This window comes from Lathyrus oleraceus, chromosome 7 (assembly GCF_024323335.1).
Source record: "Lathyrus oleraceus cultivar Zhongwan6 chromosome 7, CAAS_Psat_ZW6_1.0, whole genome shotgun sequence".
Classification (NCBI taxonomy): Eukaryota; Viridiplantae; Streptophyta; class Magnoliopsida; order Fabales; family Fabaceae; genus Lathyrus; species Lathyrus oleraceus.
This window is the reverse complement of record NC_066585.1, coordinates 56316770-56335837: the sequence shown is the minus strand read 5'-3', so window position 1 is coordinate 56335837 and position 19068 is coordinate 56316770. Positions and strand designations below refer to the sequence as shown.

Sequence of the window (19068 nt, the reverse complement as noted above, 5' to 3'; positions counted from 1 at the left end):
GGGGGTTGAATAGATCCCAATTAAAAACTTTAGTCGGCGCTACCAATTTAAAAGAAAAATTGGTTTTAAAAATGTTTTTAGGTGCGGAAGCGGCCGAGGAAAATTAGTCTAAAAACGAACCGTTATTGGAAAACCGGATATGCGTTAAGCTAATGGATATTTGATTAAAAGAGATACAATTCACTACACACAAAGCACAATCAATTATATAGTTCACTTATTTGCAAGCCTAGTTCCAATGAATCAAAATACCAACTTGAAACTCAATGCAAACTTAAGGCAATTTTGGCTTAGGCAATTTTACAAACACTTGGTGTGCACAAACGCTCCAAGTGATTTTTGAGTTGAGTAAGTGTTTCGATTTATCCTAGTACAATATGTTATTGTACTTAATATTCCAACAACAGTTTGCAACACTTTCTCAACTTAAATCAATGTTTGTCAGAAAATTGCTTAAACTAAAATCACTTAAATTTTAAGCTGAAAATTAACTTGTGCAGAAAATTAAAGAAGACAGAGATTTGATGAGGCAGTTCCCCCGCCGTCCTCGCTTCGGGGTACGTCTGCCCTCAATTCTAAAAATAGAATTGAGATGATCAATAGATATAACCTGTGATGTTTAATCGTTTTTACAAGGAGTGCAGAGTATGTAAACAACAGAATTTCGCAATATGTTGAATGATACTTCTTCTCCTTGCCCCTTGATTCAAGATGAATCAAGACCTTTGATTGTTGATGTTTGACCTCCGTTTCCTGCCGCTCGTTGATGAACCTTCCGTTCTTCAACCCCTTGGCCCGGCTGATCACGAACACGAACGAATCAAACCCGGATTCTTCACTGCTCAATCACCGACTCCGCTACTAAACTGATGAAGACTTTCTCTTATCAGTTACCTTCGCTCAGCTGAATGATAATGAAGCAACCCGTCCAAAAACCCCCAAACGCAAACCGGTATTGGAGGATAAAACCCTAATGGTTTTATTCAAGAAAGAACCTGCCAAGACTTCAACTCGAACTCGATTCTTCAATCGCTACCTCGAACCTTATCACCTTCAAACTATCACAAATCGCATCAACAGTTAGTGTGTGCAGTTGATGAATTTTGGACTGTTGAAGATGAAGATGATGAATCTTTGACAACTATTTCACTCTTTCTTGTTTCCTTGAACACTTGTACTCAAAAATTCAAATGTTAGTTAATAGAAGTGTTTTTACTTCTATTTATAGTAACAGACAAAACCAAACAGACAGAACAGAAATTTAAACTTTGAAATAACTCAGAAAACTGAGTTTGCGCGCGAACGGTCGACCATAGGGTCAGCGCACGCTGACCCGTGGGGCACGCGCTGACTGCATGCGTCGACGCAAGGGATTTTTGCGCCGACCCGTGAGTTAAGCGTCGACCCTATGCGTCGACGCAAAGGGTTCTTGCGCTGACTCCCTCCAGTTTGGCCAGAGCCTTTGCGCCGACCCGTGAGCTTTGAGCTGACCCCTATGGTCGACTCAAAGCCTTTAAATCTGCAAAAAGGTTGTGGTTAGTGATTTTCACATATTTGGTCATGATCACGCTTTGTTTATATGTCTTTAATGATTATAGTAGCTTTAGGATAACGTGAAAAAGGATATGGTAGGTAACGTGATGCATTTGTTCGTAGACTTGCATGGTGGTCTTTTGTCATCATCGAAACTTGACATCGTATGTTGTATGAGACTTTGTCTTTACATACTCCCCCTTTTTGATGATGACAACCCGTATAACTCAGCGTGACGAACATCATGCAGTATTAACACATTTTGCACACTCCCCCTTTCTTTTGTAATCTAAGGCCATTTGCAGTTTGTCAGACTGTTAGTTTGTCAGCAATGTCAGCATTTTTCTCCCCCTTTGACAACATCAAAAAGAGAGACAGAGTAATTATTCAAGGTTGCAACGATAAATTCACAGGCAGTAGTAGATACCAACGAAATAATATCACACAAATATCATTTCTTAGCAGTAGTCATTAATTAAGAATGAGAAAATACATAATGAAGTTGTGGTGCATAGACAGGCAAAACAACAACAAAATACATGCAAAAACAACAAGCAAGATGTAAAGTGCATATGAATGGCTATTGTCTTAAGTGACGGTGTCCAGGATGGTAGCATACGCCTGGATTTCTGCTGGGGTCAGCCAGAGTTTCTAGGTAATCGGTGACACCTTCCAGATGCCTAAGACTCCCGGTGACTTGCCGATCCAAATCTGCATACCGTTCATTTAGGCTTGTGGAGAGATTTTCGAGCCGCTCATTTTGGGTTTGAAGTTGACTGTTGATTTGAGCAAGTCGGTCATCTTGGGATTGCATGAATGTTTGTTGGGCAAGTTGCATGCTTTGCATCATCTCCAACAGCTCTGAAGAATCAGCTTGATGTGGAGGGGATGGAGGAAGTTCTTCCTCAACCTGGTGATATGGCTGGTAAAATTCACGTTGTGTTGTCCAACCTGAATGTTGCCATTCACCCCAGCCACCCCATTTTGGAGCATCTTCTTCATATGTATCCGGCTGCTGTACCCAAGCAGAGCCGGAGTGATCATGCATGCCAACTGGTGAAGGACTTGCGTCTCCACCAATGTAAGCATCATTGTGCCTTATTTCTTCTTCTTCTTCTTCGTCTTCTTGTTCTCTTTCCACTTCATCATCTTGTTCTTCACTTTCATCACTATCAACCCTTGGAGAAACATATCCTCTTCTAACAAACTTGTATTTCTTCTGCTCCTTGCACCATACATAGCCCATCATAGACATGGTTTTTGTGCTAAACTCTTTGTCAGGTGAGATTGATTTGAGCGGGAAGGATGGATGACTAACATTGGCAGATGTGAGGACTTCTTGGATGAAGGATCCGTAGGTAAGAGCGGTTCCTCGTCCGGAATCCCGAAGGCCATACATTCTACTGGCAATGTAGTATGGCCAGTTAATTTTTATCTTATTTTTCAGAATGTAAAGCAAATGAACTTCGGGCTGTTCGACTCTAGAGAGACCGCCCTTCTTGGGCCGCAGGATGCGTGAGACAATCCAGTGGAGTATCCTTTCCCCGGCGCCCAGTTTGCCTGCAGTGACGGTTCGTGGGAACAAGTCACTCTGCACAAACTCGTCAGGATATGGCTCTTCCAACATGTCATTTAATGCACTCTTAAACTCATAGCCATCAATGTGGTGAGAATCAGTCACCTCAGGCAGGGGGTTTCCAGCATCATCCACAGACAAATCAAAATATCTATTCCAAAAGTTTGATTTAACTGATACCTTAGCAGAGCCAACTTTGGAGGAGAGTTTGTGTCCGCGAAAATTCTCATGAAGACCGGAGTAGAAGACTCGGACAAGGTCTTCACTGTATTGAGAGTTGCACTCCAAGAAATTTATGAAGCCTTGATGCTGCAATAGGCCCACGATTCGAGCGAGTTGCATGCGTTCAGCGGTAAGCTTGTAGAACGCATGTTGTGGCACAACTCCTCGTTTACCTATGTCTTTGTTGAAGATTTCAACACGAGCAGGTGGAACGAGAGATACGGCAGATATGGGAAGGGATACACCGGATGATTCACGTGGTCTCTTGCCGGAAGGTCTGCGTGATGAAGAAGCCATTTGAGTGGGTTTGAGACAGAGTGTTTGGATGTATAGAGAAGGTTTAATGAGGGTTTTGAGAGTGATTTTTCAAGAGAGGGGTTTTTCCCAATTTATAGTGGAAAGGTTTAGGGTTTTGGGAAGATGGAAGATCAAGGAGCAATAGCCACTAGGTAGATGCAAGTTACAAAGTAGTGGGTAGTTTGAAAGGTAATGGAATGTAATTGCACATTTAATGATGGAATGCATGAGTGATGATTCAAATTTTTCTGCAGAAAAACGGAATTTTCGAGCGATGCGTCGACCATACCCCTGTATGCGTCGACGCATATTGTTTGATTTTTGAAAATATGCAGAAATTAATTATCATGCGTCGACCATAACCCTGGTGCGGTCGACTCATACTTTACAAATTTTCATTTTCCACTGTTTATCACATGCAATGACTAGTTTGATGCATAAGCAACAGTATATACATCAATACACAACCAAATGGATATATTAAGGGAATATATATATATAAACCACATCATTTTGAGAAGAAATTTTGAAGTCATGAGCTTTAGCAGAGATATAGAGAAAGGAACGATATCACCTTAATACCACAGTGACTCAGTGAACATTAGACATGTGCTTGCAACAACAGAAATTTGTTAGAAGTACAGTATTAAGGCTTAAGATGGGAGAATGTAAACAGCAGTTTAGACTGCCCGTTCCGAAATATCGAGGATGCCAAGTTCTCGGCGAATATGAAAGAAAGGTTCATTTGCTAGTGGCTTTGTGAAAATGTCCGCTAGTTGATTTTCAGTGTTTACGTGTTCAAACACGATGTCACCTTTCTCTACATGATCCCGAAGAAAGTGGTGTCGAATTTCGATATGCTTAGTGCGAGAATGTAGCACAGGATTTTTGGTTAGGTTAATAGCACTCGTGTTGTCACAAAATATGGGAATACGTTCCAGTTTTAGGTTAAAATCCAATAGTTGTTGCTTAATCCATAAGATTTGGGCACAGCAACTACCGGCTGCAACGTATTCAGCTTCGGCGGTTGACAAAGCGACAGAAACTTGTTTCTTGCTATGCCAACTAACCAAAGAGTTTGAAAATAGATGACAAGTGCCACTTGTGCTTTTCCTATCCGATTTGCAACCGGCAAAGTCGGAATCGGAAAAACCTACCAAAGAACAATCGTTACCTTTGGAATACCATAGTCCGTACTTCGGAGTACCGGATAAATATCGAAGTATCCGTTTTAACGGCTTTTAAATGGGATTCCTTGGGACATGATTGGTATCTTGCACACATGCAAACACTAAACATAATATCGGGACGAGAAGCAGTAAGATAAAGGAGTGAACCAATCATACCTCTATACCGTTTTACATCTACTTCCTTACCGTCTTCGTCTTTGTTCAAGTTGGTACACGTAGGCATGGGGGTGTCTATGGCCTTAGCTTTTGCCATGTCAAATCTCTTGATAAGGTCCAAACAATACTTTGTCTGGCTCACGAACGTTCCTTCTTTGAGCTGTTTGATTTGTAGACCGAGGAAGTATGTGAGCTCCCCCATCATACTCATCTCGAACTCACCCTGCATAAGGTCAGAAAACTCTCTCACAAGCTTCATGTTAGTAGATCCAAAAATGATATCATCTACATAAATTTGCACTAGTATCAAGTGTTTTCCTTGACGTTTAATGAAGAGGGTTGTGTCAACCTTTCCTCTTGAGTAACCTTGATCTAGTAGGAACTTGCTTAGTCTCTCATACCAAGCTCTAGGAGCTTGTTTGAGACCATACAAGGCCCTTTTTAGTTTATAAACATGATCAGGATGCTCATGGGATTCGACACCCGGAGGTTGTGCGACATAAACTTCTTCATTAATGTGACCGTTAAGGAAAGCGCTCTTAACATCCATTTGGAATAGCTTAAAATCCTTTGCACAAGCGAAGGCAAGGAGAAGGCGTATAGCCTCGAGTCGGGCAACCGGCGCATAAGTTTCCTCATAGTCGATGCCTTCCTCTTGGTTATACCCTTGCGCGACTAAACGCGCCTTATTACGGGTTATTACCCCGTTTTCGTCCAGCTTGTTCCTAAACACCCATCGGGTGCCGATTACTCGATGATCTCGCGGAGAAGGGACAAGGTCCCAAACCTCATTTCTGGTGAACTGATTAAGTTCCTCCTGCATTGATAAAAACCAGTGTTCATCGAGTAGGGCTTCTTTAGGGTTTTTAGGTTCCATCTGCGAAACGAAAGCGAAGTGATAACAGAAATTACTTATCTTAGATCGAGTTGTTACGCCCTTTGAGATATCTCCGATAATGTTGTCGATTGGATGGTCTTTGGAAGACTTCCAAGCTTGAGGAAGATCATCGTTTGAAGGCGGATGATCTACTTCTGTTTCATCATGGAGTACATCTTTGTCCTCCTCAATTTTGATTGTGTCGGGTTGATCAATCCCCGGCTCGCCATCATTGAGTATGTCTTTGGTAGATGTACCTGCACCATGAAAAACACTATCCTTTCCGACGTTTCTCGGATTGGATTCATCAAAGGTAACATGCACAGACTCTTCTACTGTAAGTAATCGCTTGTTGTAAATTCTATATGCTTTGCTTGATTGAGAGTATCCGAGGAAGATACCTTCGTCGGCCTTGGAATCAAATTTCCCTAAGTTTTCCTTTCCATTGTTTAACACAAAGCATTTGCAACCAAAGACATGAAGGTGAGAAACATTTGGCTTTCGCCCTTTTAAAAGTTCATACGGTGTTTTGTTTAGAATGGGGCGAATGAGCACCCTATTCAAAACGTAACAAGCCGTACTAATGGCGTCGGCCCAAAAATATTTTGGTAAGCCACTTTCATTGATCATTGTTCTTCCCAATTCTTCCAAAATTCGATTTTTACGCTCCACAACCCCATTTTGTTGAGGAGTACGTGGAGCGGAGAAGTTATGATCAATGCCATGGTTACCGCAATATTCTTTAAATAGGTGATTTTCAAATTCACCTCCATGATCGCTTCTAATTGCAACAATGTTTGTGTTTAGTTTATTTTGAGAAAGCTTAGCAAATCGTTCAAAGGCGGCGAATGTGTCACTCTTACTTACTAAGAAAATAGTCCAACAAAATCGAGAGTAGTCGTCCACTATTACGAAACCGTAATAGTTTCCTCCTAGACTCTTAATCCTAGATGGCCCAAATAAATCCATGTGGAGAAGCTCGAGGGGTCTCGTTGTTGAAACGATGTTTTTGGATTTAAAAGAGATCCTCGTTTGCTTCCCTTTTTGACAAGCATCACAAAGGTGATCCTTGGTGAATTTAATTTTGGGGAGACCTAGGACTAGATCTTTTGAGACTATTTTGTTAAGTAAGTCGAAATTAACATGTGCTAAACGTCTATGCCATAACCATGAATCTTCATTCATTGTTACAAGACATTTGTCACTTGTTAACGATACTTCATTTAAGTCAAGCATATAGACATTGTTCACACGAAGACCATTAAACATGCTCTTCTTATCATCAGTATGCACAATTTTGCAACAATCTTTTGAAAATGATACATTGTATCCTTTGTCGCATAACTGACTGATGCTAAGTAGGTTATGTTTAAGACCTTCGACAAGCAATACGTCAGAAATAGTAGTGGAAGAGGGATTACCTACACTACCTTTACCAAGTATTGCTCCTCGGTTATTGTCACCATAAGTTACATATCCCTTCTTCTTAGCCACGAAGTCAATGAAGAGAGATATGTCTCCTGACATATGCCTTGAGCATCCACTATCGAGAACCCATCTTCTCTCGGTAGTCTCGAGGCATTGTACCTGTGATAAGATAATTAACAAAAGGAGGTACCCAATGGCTTATTGGGTCCTGAGTGGTGAGAAGCAAATTGGTTGCATTTGGGCATCCATTGATAAATGCCTTTAGGAACTAAAAATCTCCTAAATCTACACTTAGCAATGGAATGACCTTTCTTGCAACAATAAAGACAAGAGAACTTTTCATTTTGATTACTTTTGCTATCTTCATCCTTTATAACATATTTGTACTTTTGATATGGATTAACCATACTTGTTCGAAAATTAGATTTATCAATAGCAAAAGTAATCTTGGGCTCAAGAGCCTTGTTAAGTTTGGCTTTTAGGTTCCTTACTTCACCTTGCCAAATGTAACAAGTATCACACCCAAAGTTCATCATTCTACTTTTAAGGTCCTCATAACTAGTTTTTGTGCTTTCCACTATAGAAGCCTTAAGTGCCTCAAGTTTCCTTTCGGATTCTTGGATTTTTTGTTCTAAATGAGAAAAAAATTTCTTATTTGAGGCAAGCCTTTTAAAGGCCTCTTTTGCTTCATAGTGTAAAGTTTCAAAAGCAGTTTGTAATTCTTGATGGGACATACTAGAGGAGTTTTCGTATTTAGAATGTCGTACCTGTTTCTTCTTATTCTTTTGATGAGCAGAGAGACATAGATTTGCATTTTCATCTTCATCACTTGAGCTTTCATCGTCGGAGGAGTCGCTATCGCTTTCCCAAGCAATATATGCCCTCCTTGGCTTTGATGGTTTCTTATGTGATTTGTATGAATCTTTTTCTTTTGTCTTTTTATTCATCGGACAGTCCGGTTTGTAGTGACCCGGCTTTCCACACTTGTAGCACGACCCTCTAGTTGTTTTTCCTTTGAAGTCATCATTTTTGGAGAACCTAGATTGCTTCCGGAAGTTAACTAAGTTCTTCTCGGAATGTTGGATGCCGTTCTTTCTCACGTAACGGTTGTAGCGTTTGACGAACAGCCCCATATCTTCACTCTTGTCCTCTTCTTCTTCGTCACTTGTAGAATAATCACTTTGCTCTTTTGCTTGAGACTTTGAGGAGGAAGTCTTTAGAGCAATTGATTTCTTTTCGCTCACCTTGGCTTTGTCTTTCTTATCTTTCCTTTCATGTTGTTCCAAGCTTAATAGAACTTGTTCGTGCTCTTGTAGTTTGCCGAACAATGTTGTTAAGTCCAAAATGGTAAGATCGTTTGCCTCTTTTATGGCGGTCACTTTTGGCTGCCATTCCCTGTTAAGACATCTTAAGATTTTATTAGTAGCAACATCATTGGAAATAGGTTTACCTAGTGAATGTAATCGATTGATTAGATGAGTGAATCTCTTTTGCATGTCGGCAATGGTTTCCCCTTGCTCCATGAAAAAGAGATCAAACTCTTGCGTTAGTGTATTGATTCTAGCCAATTTAACATCGTTCGTCCCCTCATGGGCAATTTGAAGTGAATCCCACATGGCCTTAGCAGTAGGACAATGGGATACACGATAGTATTCGTCTACCCCTAATGAGGAGATTAAGATGTTTTTGGCTTTCCAATCATAGTTGTATTTCTTTTCATCATCATCGGTCCATTGTGCTTCAGGCTTAGGCACTATTTCATTATTCTCATTGGTCATGGTTATTTCAATTGGACCATTGAGAATAACATTCCATATTTTTCTATCTATGGAATTTATGTGCACCCGCATACAGTCTTTCCAATAACTATAATTTTCACCATTGAAAACGGGAGCTCTATTGTAAGCCCCTTTAGGTTCGTTAGCCATTTTCTATCAACGTTGTATTTTTGAAGCACGGAGTGAACCGGAGCTCCTGATACCACTTGTTAGACTATGGCACGGATCTAGAAGGGGGGGTTGAATAGATCCCAATTAAAAACTTTAGTCGGCGCTACCAATTTAAAAGAAAAATTGGTTTTAAAAATGTTTTTAGGTGCGGAAGCGGCCGAGGAAAATTAGTCTAAAAATGAACCGTTATTGGAAAACCGGATATGCGTTAAGCTAATGGATATTTGATTAAAAGAGATACAATTCACTACACACAAAGCACAATCAATTATATAGTTCACTTATTTGCAAGCCTAGTTCCAATGAATCAAAATACCAACTTGAAACTCAATGCAAACTTAAGGCAATTTTGGCTTAGGCAATTTTACAAACACTTGGTGTGCACAAACGCTCCAAGTGATTTTTGAGTTGAGTAAGTGTTTCGATTTATCCTAGTACAATATGTTATTGTACTTAATATTCCAACAACAGTTTGCAACACTTTCTCAACTTAAATCAATGTTTGTCAGAAAATTGCTTAAACTAAAATCACTTAAGTTTTAAGCTGAAAATTAACTTGTGCAGAAAATTAAAGAAGACAGAGATTTGATGAGGCAGTTCCCCCGCCGTCCTCGCTTCGGGGTACGTCTGCCCTCAATTCTAAAAATAGAATTGAGATGATCAATAGATATAACCTGTGATGTTTAATCGTTTTTACAAGGAGTGCAGAGTATGTAAACAACAGAATTTCGCAATATGTTGAATGATACTTCTTCTCCTTGCCCCTTGATTCAAGATGAATCAAGACCTTTGATTGTTGATGTTTGACCTCCGTTTCCTGCCGCTCGTTGATGAACCTTCCGTTCTTCAACCCCTTGGCCCGGCTGATCACGAACACGAACGAATCAAACCCGGATTCTTCACTGCTCAATCACCGACTCCGCTACTAAACTGATGAAGACTTTCTCTTATCAGTTACCTTCGCTCAGCTGAATGATAATGAAGCAACCCGTCCAAAAACCCCCAAACGCAAACCGGTATTGGAGGATAAAACCCTAATGGTTTTATTCAAGAAAGAACCTGCCAAGACTTCAACTCGAACTCGATTCTTCAATCGCTACCTCGAACCTTATCACCTTCAAACTATCACAAATCGCATCAATAGTTATTGTGTGCAGTTGATGAATTTTGGACTGTTGAAGATGAAGATGATGAATCTTTGACAACTATTTCACTCTTTCTTGTTTCCTTGAACACTTGTACTCAAAAATTCAAATGTTAGTTAATAGAAGTGTTTTTACTTCTATTTATAGTAACAGACAAAACCAAACAGACAGAACAGAAATTTAAACTTTGAAATAACTCAGAAAACTGAGTTTGCGCGCGAACGGTCGACCATAGGGTCAGCGCACGCTGACCCGTGGGGCACGCGCTGACTGCATGCGTCGACGCAAGGGATTTTTGCGCCGACCCGTGAGTTAAGCGTCGACCCTATGCGTCGACGCAAAGGGTTCTTGCGCTGACTCCCTCCAGTTTGGCCAGAGCCTTTGCACCGACCCGTGAGCTTTGAGCTGACCCCTATGGTCGACTAAAAGCCTTTAAATCTGCAAAAAGGATGTGGTTAGTGATTTTCACATATTTGGTCATGATCACGCTTTGTTTATATGTCTTTAATGATTATAGTAGCTTTAGGATAACGTGAAAAAGGATATGGTAGGTAACGTGATGCATTTGTTCGTAGACTTGCATGGTGGTCTTTTGTCATCATCGAAACTTGACATCGTATGTTGTATGAGACTTTGTCTTTACACAAAGGAATCTTTTGTCAAAAAGAAACGCTTCGCACCACCACCTACAAGTGAGTGAAAATAACCAACAGCACCTGCAAAAGAGATCGTCAGATAAAACGTACCCCAGGCGCGCCAAAATTTCAACACCCAGGTCACTCTACCTTCCGAATAAGATTTCAAGTTTCAATCGTCTAAACATGCATTGGAAGAGACCCCTTCATCTCAAAATGCAAATATTCTTATCAAAATAAACAGATGTTTTTGCAATCAAAGCGGTAATGAAAACAAAAACAAAATTATTTGACTGAATAGGCATTTTATTGATTGAAAAAGGTGGCTCGTAACTGAGCAGTACACAGGAAGCAATCCCTGAAAAGAGGTTGCGCACAAAAGGAAAATCTATCCTAATGGAAATGTGAACCCGTGATCTCATCAAGTTCCAACCCGGTTACAACCCATATGTCCTCAAGACTCTCCGCGCTTTCTGCCTTCCGAAACAAGACGCTTCCGACCGATCTCCGCTTTTAGATTATCCATGTGTCATATCCAAAGTACGAACAACCATGCTAGACGCAGTTGTTCGTTTCACTCCCTCTTTTTCCTGGACCGCCCTTTCGGGTTTTCATTCCACCGGGATACCCCTTTTTGCCTAAGCCGCCCATTTGGGGTTTTCGACCTGCCGGGTGTACAGTTTTTTTTTCTTTTCATCCCTAATTTTTGCTCGAACATTTTTCATTTTCATTTTTTTTTTGGTTCGCCGGGATGCCCATTTTTTCCTGGACTATTTTATTCTTTTCGTCCAGCGGGTCTCCTATACGAAGTATTTTTTAACTGCGTCCGCATTCACAGGGGATGGAAAATCCTCACCATCCATGGTTGTTAACAACAAGGTTCCGCCAGAGAAAACCTTCTTGACCACGAATGGACCTTCATAATTGGGTGTCCACTTGCCCCGACGATCGTTCTGAGGAGAAAGGATCCTTTTCAACACCATATCTCTCACATGGTACACACGAGGTCGCACCCTTCGGTCAAAAGCACGCTTCATTCGATGCTGGTATAACTGCCCATGACAAATGGCCGTCAACCTCTTTTCCTCAATCAGGCTTAACTCTTCATACCGAGTCCTTACCCATTCAGCCTCTTCCAATTTCACATCCATCAGGACTCTCAATGACGGAATCTGGACCTCAACTGGTAGCACAGCTTCCATCCCATACACAAGCGAGAAAGGCGTTGCCCCAGTAGATGTACACACTGAATTTCGATACCCATGCAATGCAAACGGCAACATCTCGTGCCAATCCTTATAGGTCACGACCATTTTTTGCACAATCTTCTTAATATTCTTATTAGCCGCCTCGACCGCCCCATTCATCTTTGGACGATAAGGAGAAGAATTGTGATGCTCGATCTTGAACTCCCGACACAGTTCTACCATCATCTTGTTGTTGAGATTAGAACCATTATCAGTGATGATTCTTTCGGGAACCCCATATCTGCAAATGATGTCCCTTTTCAGGAACCTAGCCACGACCTGTTTCGTCACATTTGCATAAGACGCCGCTTCCACCCACTTGGTGAAGTAATCAATAGCCACTAATATGAACCGGTGCCCATTCGAAGCCGTAGGCTCGATCTTTCCGATCATATCAATGCCCCACATAGCAAACAGCCACGGAGATGACATCAAACTCAACGGATTTAGAGGCACGTGCACTTTGTCAGCATAAATCTGGCATTTATGACATTTCCGCACGAAGTTGAAACACTGAGACTCCATTGTCATCCAGTAATATCCAGCCCTTAGCAACCTTTTCACCATCGCATTCCCGCTGGCGTGGGTGCCAAACGATCCCTCGTGCACCTCTTTCATGAATTGGCTTGCTTCTTTGTCATCGACACATCTGAGCAAAACCCAATCAAAATTCCTCTTGTATAAAACCCCATCTTTATTCAGATAGAACGCCTAGGCCAACCTCCTCAGAGTCTTTCGGTCCTTCTTAGACGCTCCTTCGGGATACTCTTGGGTCTCCAGATAACGCTTGATGTCATAATATCACGGCTTTTCATCATCAGGCACTGCTTCGACGACAAACACCTAAGCCGGTCTATCCAGCCGTCCCACCTCAACACTAGGAACTTGATTCCACCATTACACTTTAATCAAAGCGGCAAGAGTAGCCAAGGCATCTGCTAAAGGATTTTCTTCCCTCGGCACATGGTGTAATTCCACCTTGGTGAAGAACGTCAACAATCTCCTCGTATAATCCCGGTATGGAATTAAGTGGGATTGATGCGTATGCCATTTCCCGTTAACCTGGTTCACAACCAAAGTTGAATCTCCATAAATAATAAGGTTCTTGATTCGCAAATCAATCGCCTCTTCGACACCCAAGATACAAGCTTCGTATTCAGCCACATTGTTGGTGCATTCAAATGTTAGTCGGGCCGCAAAAGGAATATGGGATCCCTTCGGCGTAACCAAAACAACACCAACTCCGCTACCATTCACGTTAATGTCGTAACCTGGAAAATGGAATGCGAAAAAAACAACCGGCGAAGAAAGGAAGGAGAGTCGCCACCGTGCGTTATTTATCCCAAAGGAGGGAAAGGAAACGCTCGAAGTAAACCTGGAAAAAGGAAAGGACAAGACAGGGTCTCGCAACCAAATCTTGGGTTCAAGAGTCGATTATGCGAAGGGAAGGTATTAGCACCCCTACGCATCCGTAGTACTCTACGGGATCCACTTTTGTAGTTCTTGTCTAAAGGGTGTGGGTTTATCTAATGTGTTATTTACTAAAAACAAGGGGTCAAAAGAAAATGACTCGCACGGATGTCGCATCCACTGCATACGTATCTCATCTGAATATGAGAATCAGAGTCTTCGTGGCTCGGCTGACCTAGGGGTTGGGGGGATGTGTGCTCGCTAAGACATCGCGTCTTATGCCTACGTATCTCATCTGGCCTGAGAATCAGAGCAAAACGTAGTTCGGCTAACTACGGGGTTATGGATTGGGTTTTGGACGAACGACGTCACTACGCAATCTACCGGATGCTCGACCATTGCAAACTTACTCGCCTGTAGTAGAAGGAGTTAACGTGTTAGGAGAAGAAAAATCAATGGGTTTGTAGGGTTAGGGATGCTCATGCAAAAGGAGTCCTGGACAAAGGAACCTGCATAAAGTAAACACAAAAACATTGCCTCCTATCGAGGTCTTCCAGCTAGGAAAGCAGTCAAATGCGGGAAAAATGTAAAAGTACCACACGGATGAAGATCCGAGGTAACAACAATTAAAGGAATGATAAACCCTGAGATCCTTCCAAGCTAACATCATCAAAGAAAGTGGGTCAGTACAGGTAATCGGAATGAACCTCCAGGGGGTATCCCACAAATAAAGTGGAACACCAGGCAAACGATCTCTGCAAGAGTCATATGAGCCTTCACAAAACAAAACTCAACAAACAGGTTAGAGAAACAAAATAGGGTAACCAAGAGTTGCCCCCAAATCAAAATGTAACCACATGAATCATGCCCTTTCAATTCACAAAAAGCTCACAAAAAGCAACCAAGGGTAGGAGGCCTAAACCTCTGGTCAAACACATGCATCAAAAGGGTATCAAATTCACCCATAATACCTCATACACTCAGATAATTCAAATTAAGAGCATAAAATTATGGGAATAAGGCAAACCTGATTGGAGAGCTTGATTGAAATTGAGTTGCACCCGTGAGGTTTACAAAACAATCTTTAGGGTTTATGTGAGGCAGAGGTGATTCTGTGCAGTTGAGTTCCCTTCAGGGTTTGGAGGTTGCTCTGAACTCTGTTAGCTCTTCTGTGACTATCTTTTTCCTCCAGCCAGGGTAATAAGAATAGAATGAAATTTTGTTTCACTGAAACTCTGAATTTATAACCTGATTTTTGTGGACCTGTGGGCTCAAATGAGAGAGGTCCAAGTCCAAGATTTTTCTATTATATTTTATTTATTTATTTATTTATTTATCTATTTGATTTTTTTTAAAAATAAAGTTTCTTGGATCTGATTCTGATTGACATGATGAAATGCAATATGAAATGTTAAATGACCTAAAAATGAATGCATGAAGAGGAGGGCAAATTTTGGGGTGTTACAGCTGCCCCTATTCAGTCATCAGCTAACCCGAGCAGGATGAAAGCGAACAGCTTATCAGACAAGCAGGGTGAGCTGTGATTGAATACTAAAGACAGACCGAAAATTTGCGCTCCGAGGACACCACAAAAATGCTGAAATACACCGCGCTGTTTATTTTTCTTCCGATCCTCTGGCTGAATCTGAATCAGTCTTCTGACTTAATCTGGAGTTTCGATCCTCTAGCTGAATCTATACTCAATTTAGTCCTCTGGTTGGATGTTAATTTTGATCCTCGGGCTGGATACGATTTTGTTTCGATTCTCTGGCTGAATCCATGATTCTCTGGCTGAATCTACTTCGATCTTCTGGCAAGATCTGAATTGTTTCGATTCTCTGGCTGAATCTATTTCCGGTCTTCGGGCTAGACCTGACTTCAATCTTCTGGCTAGATCTAAATTATTTCGATTCTCTGGCTGAATCTATTTCTATCTTCTGGCTAGATCTGAATTGTTTCGATTCTCTGGATGAATCTATTTTCTTGGATTCTCTGGCTGAATCTACTTTGATCTTCTGGCTAGATCTGAATTGTTTCGATTCTCTGGCTGAATCTATTTTCTTTGATTCTCTGGCTGAATCTACTTCGATCTTCTGGCTAGATCTGAATCGTTTCGATTCTCTGGCTGAATCTATTTCGATCTTCTGGCTAGATCTGGATTGAATTGATGATAAATTCCCATCATCAGGATCTCGCATCTGAGGCATGCGCTGGTTGACCCTCTACTTTTTGGGCTTCGTACATATTCTTCAGGCTAGAACATGTTATAACGAATCTTCGATTAGACTTTGTTTTTTAAATGAAATCCTCGGGCTGGATCCTCTTGTAAGCTGATTTTCCGTTGAGCTGTCAATCTATTCCTCTAGCCGGCTCGCTGGGGAAATAACGCTCGTAGTCGACTCTCTGGCTGAATCTTCAAATTGAACCTCAGGCTGGCTCATTGGAAAATGATTCTCAGGCTGAATCTTCGAATTGAACCTCAGGCTTGCTCATTGGAAAATGATTCTCATGCTGAATCTTCATAATGACCCTCAGGCTGGATCACTCACGCTTGATCCTCTGGCTGGATCTCATGACTTTGGTTGTAAAGTAATTCTTCAGTCTGCTTGGAAGAACCTACTTATCAGATTATGTGTATGCTTGATATGATATGCATGCAAATGCAAATGTTATGAATGGTGTAAAAAGAAATCTGCTTGGGGAAGCAAACTCCGGTAGGGAACGGGTCGCTGTATCAATCCTTGAATGCTCTGTGGGGAACGATCCGTCTGCCGGGACCGGGGAGCCACCGAAATTAAATCGGCCTTTTTTGAAAAGTTGACCTTGCTAGGGAAGTATCAACTATGGAAACTTTGTTTGGCGAGGCTCTGTGAGGAAAGCACTTCCTGGGGAAATGTCGTAGGAATCGACCTTTGTTGGGGATATGAACTTGCTAATCGTCCTCAAGCTGGGGATTAGAACAAATCTGTTAGAAATAATCTGCTGGGGGAATGAGATGAATACTGGGAACACCACCCTCCTGTCTGTTGGGTATGCGACTACTCCGCTGTTGCTGGGAAGATACAGTCTGGCACTGTCGACTCCGCTGGGGATATACAGTCTGGATACTGTCAACTCTACTGGGGAGAGGCTTTGTCAACCCTTAGGGGTGAGGATTCATGACTTGGCATCCGGTTCCTGTGACCTGTAACCAAAAAATACACGTATGCCCCGGGGAATTACTCGGTTTGAATTCACCGTCCGGGATTAAGCACATTCAAAGCAGTTTTAAATGTTTTCCTGTGCAAATCATCTGCAAAGGCCACCATTATATTCAGATGCAATATGTTTCCTCAAGAATTCAGACATCTTTTGCAAACAAACTGAAAAATGAAAAGTAAAGAGGCTTTTTAATTGAATATTCGACTTTTGTTGGTTGAAAATTTGTGCCGGGAATAGGCGAGTACATCAGGAAGCTGATCCCTGGAAAGAGGCAATTGCTATAAATTGAACAATAGAAACTATCCTAATGGTAATGTGGAAACGGGGTCCCACCGAGTTTCGACTCTGCTATGGCTCGTATGTCCTCAAGACGCTCTGCTCATCTTGCTTTCTGAAGTGGATGGTTAGACGATCTTTAACCTTCGAAGATTGCCGGATTGAATGAAACGGTGATATAACACAGGTGAACTCAAGTTGCAGTCATTCGCTTATTCCCTAACTTTTGCGTGGACCGCCCTTTTGGGTTTTCAATCCACCGGGATACCCTTTTTTGCCTGAGCCTCCCTTTCGGGTTTTCGACTCACCGGGAGTACATTTTTATTTTTATATCCCTAATTTTTGCCCGAACCTCTTCATTCTTTTTTTTTTTGGTTTGTCGGGATGCCCTTTTTATCCTGGACTATTCTTTTTACTTGTCCAGCGAGTCTATTATGCGAAGTATTTTTTAATTGCGTTTGGGTTGACAGGGGACGGGAAGTCTTAGCCATCCATGGTTGTTAGCATCAGAGCTCCGCCAGAGAAACCCTTTTAACCACATATGGACCCTCATAGCTCGGTGTCCATTTGCCCCTATGATCTGTGTTGGGAGGAAGAATTCTTTTGAGTACCAGTTCACCGACTTGATACTACCGAGGGCGCACTTTCTGATCAAATGCTCTCTTCATCCGTCTCCGATATAGTTGGCCATCACATATAGCTGCTAGTCTCTTTTCCTCAACTAGGCTCAGCTGATTGTATCGAGAACGGGCTCATTCTGCTTCGTCCGGCTTCATTGTTGGTGCAGGGAAAAGTTATTCTGGCACAAAATGGCATATGAACCCCCTCCGGCGTGATCAACACTGCACCAACTCCGCGACCATTGACATTGACCGCCCCATCAAACATCATAATCCATTTGGATTCAGGGTCAGGCCCCTCCCCCGGGAGTGATTCCTCGCGATCTTTCGATTGGAGAAACATGATGTCCTCATCAGGAAAGTCGAACCTCATAGGTTGGTAATCATCAATCGGTTGCTCGGCAAGATAGTCTGACAAGACACTTCCTTTGATGGCTTTTTGTGAAGTGTATTGGATGTCATACTCTGTCAGCATCATTTGCCACCTAGCAACCCTTCCGGTAAACGCTGGCTTTTCAAAAATATACTTGACTTGATCCATCTTTGATATCAATAGAGTCGTGTGAGTCAACATATACTGTCTTAGTCGGCGAGCAGCGCATGCCAAAGCGCGACAAGTTTTCTCGAGCAGTGAGTATCTTTGTTCACAGTCGGTAAACTTTTTGTTAAGGTAGTATATTGCATGCTCTTTTCGACCTGACTCGTCATGCTGACCGAGCATACAACCCATTGACCTTTCTAACACGGTCAAGTACATGATCAACGGTCTTCCCTCTCGGCCTGTAGACTGGCCCTGATCTTGAACTCTTTCTTGTCGTCCTCGGTACCAATGTTGATGGTCTCAATCACCTCCTGATAAGGTGTAATAGCTCGGTCCTCTTGTTTCAACAACCTGGCTAACTCCTCAGGAAATTCACAATCTTCCTCAACCCCTTTTTCGGCTTGATAGATAGGATTGTCGAAGTCATACTTGGCCATAGTAGTGTCGTTAGCAGTGAGATCCGAGTGATCAGTTTTACGAGGTGTTTTTTGGAAAGAAAAACGAAAAAGAAACATGAAAAAGAAACCTTGCCGTTTTTGTAAAAGTAAAAATAATTGAAAGAAAGAGAACACAAAATTGTTTGCAAAAGCTATCCTTTATTGATGATGAAAATAATTGCGAAATATAACTAAATGGATGGCCCTACAGATGAGTCATTACACCCTGGTCAAAGTGTAAGACTTTATTATGCATGTGATAAAAGGAAAACAATAAAAAATACTCCTTCAGTAGAGTAAACCGGACGACTTTTTCAGACGACCAATT

At 41.7% G+C, this 19068-nt stretch overlaps 1 protein-coding gene across 1 annotated transcript in view; it reads right to left on the bottom strand.

Annotated features, from left to right (window-relative positions):
• Positions 1-11012: 11012 nt before the first annotated feature.
• The window catches only part of LOC127101988 (uncharacterized), a 29198-nt gene continuing 21142 nt past the window's right edge, over positions 11013-19068 (bottom strand). Inside the window, exon 4 of the mRNA XM_051039413.1 lies at positions 11013-11059. Coding sequence (XP_050895370.1) covers positions 11013-11059 — 47 coding nt within the window. The remainder of the gene's footprint in view (positions 11060-19068) is intronic.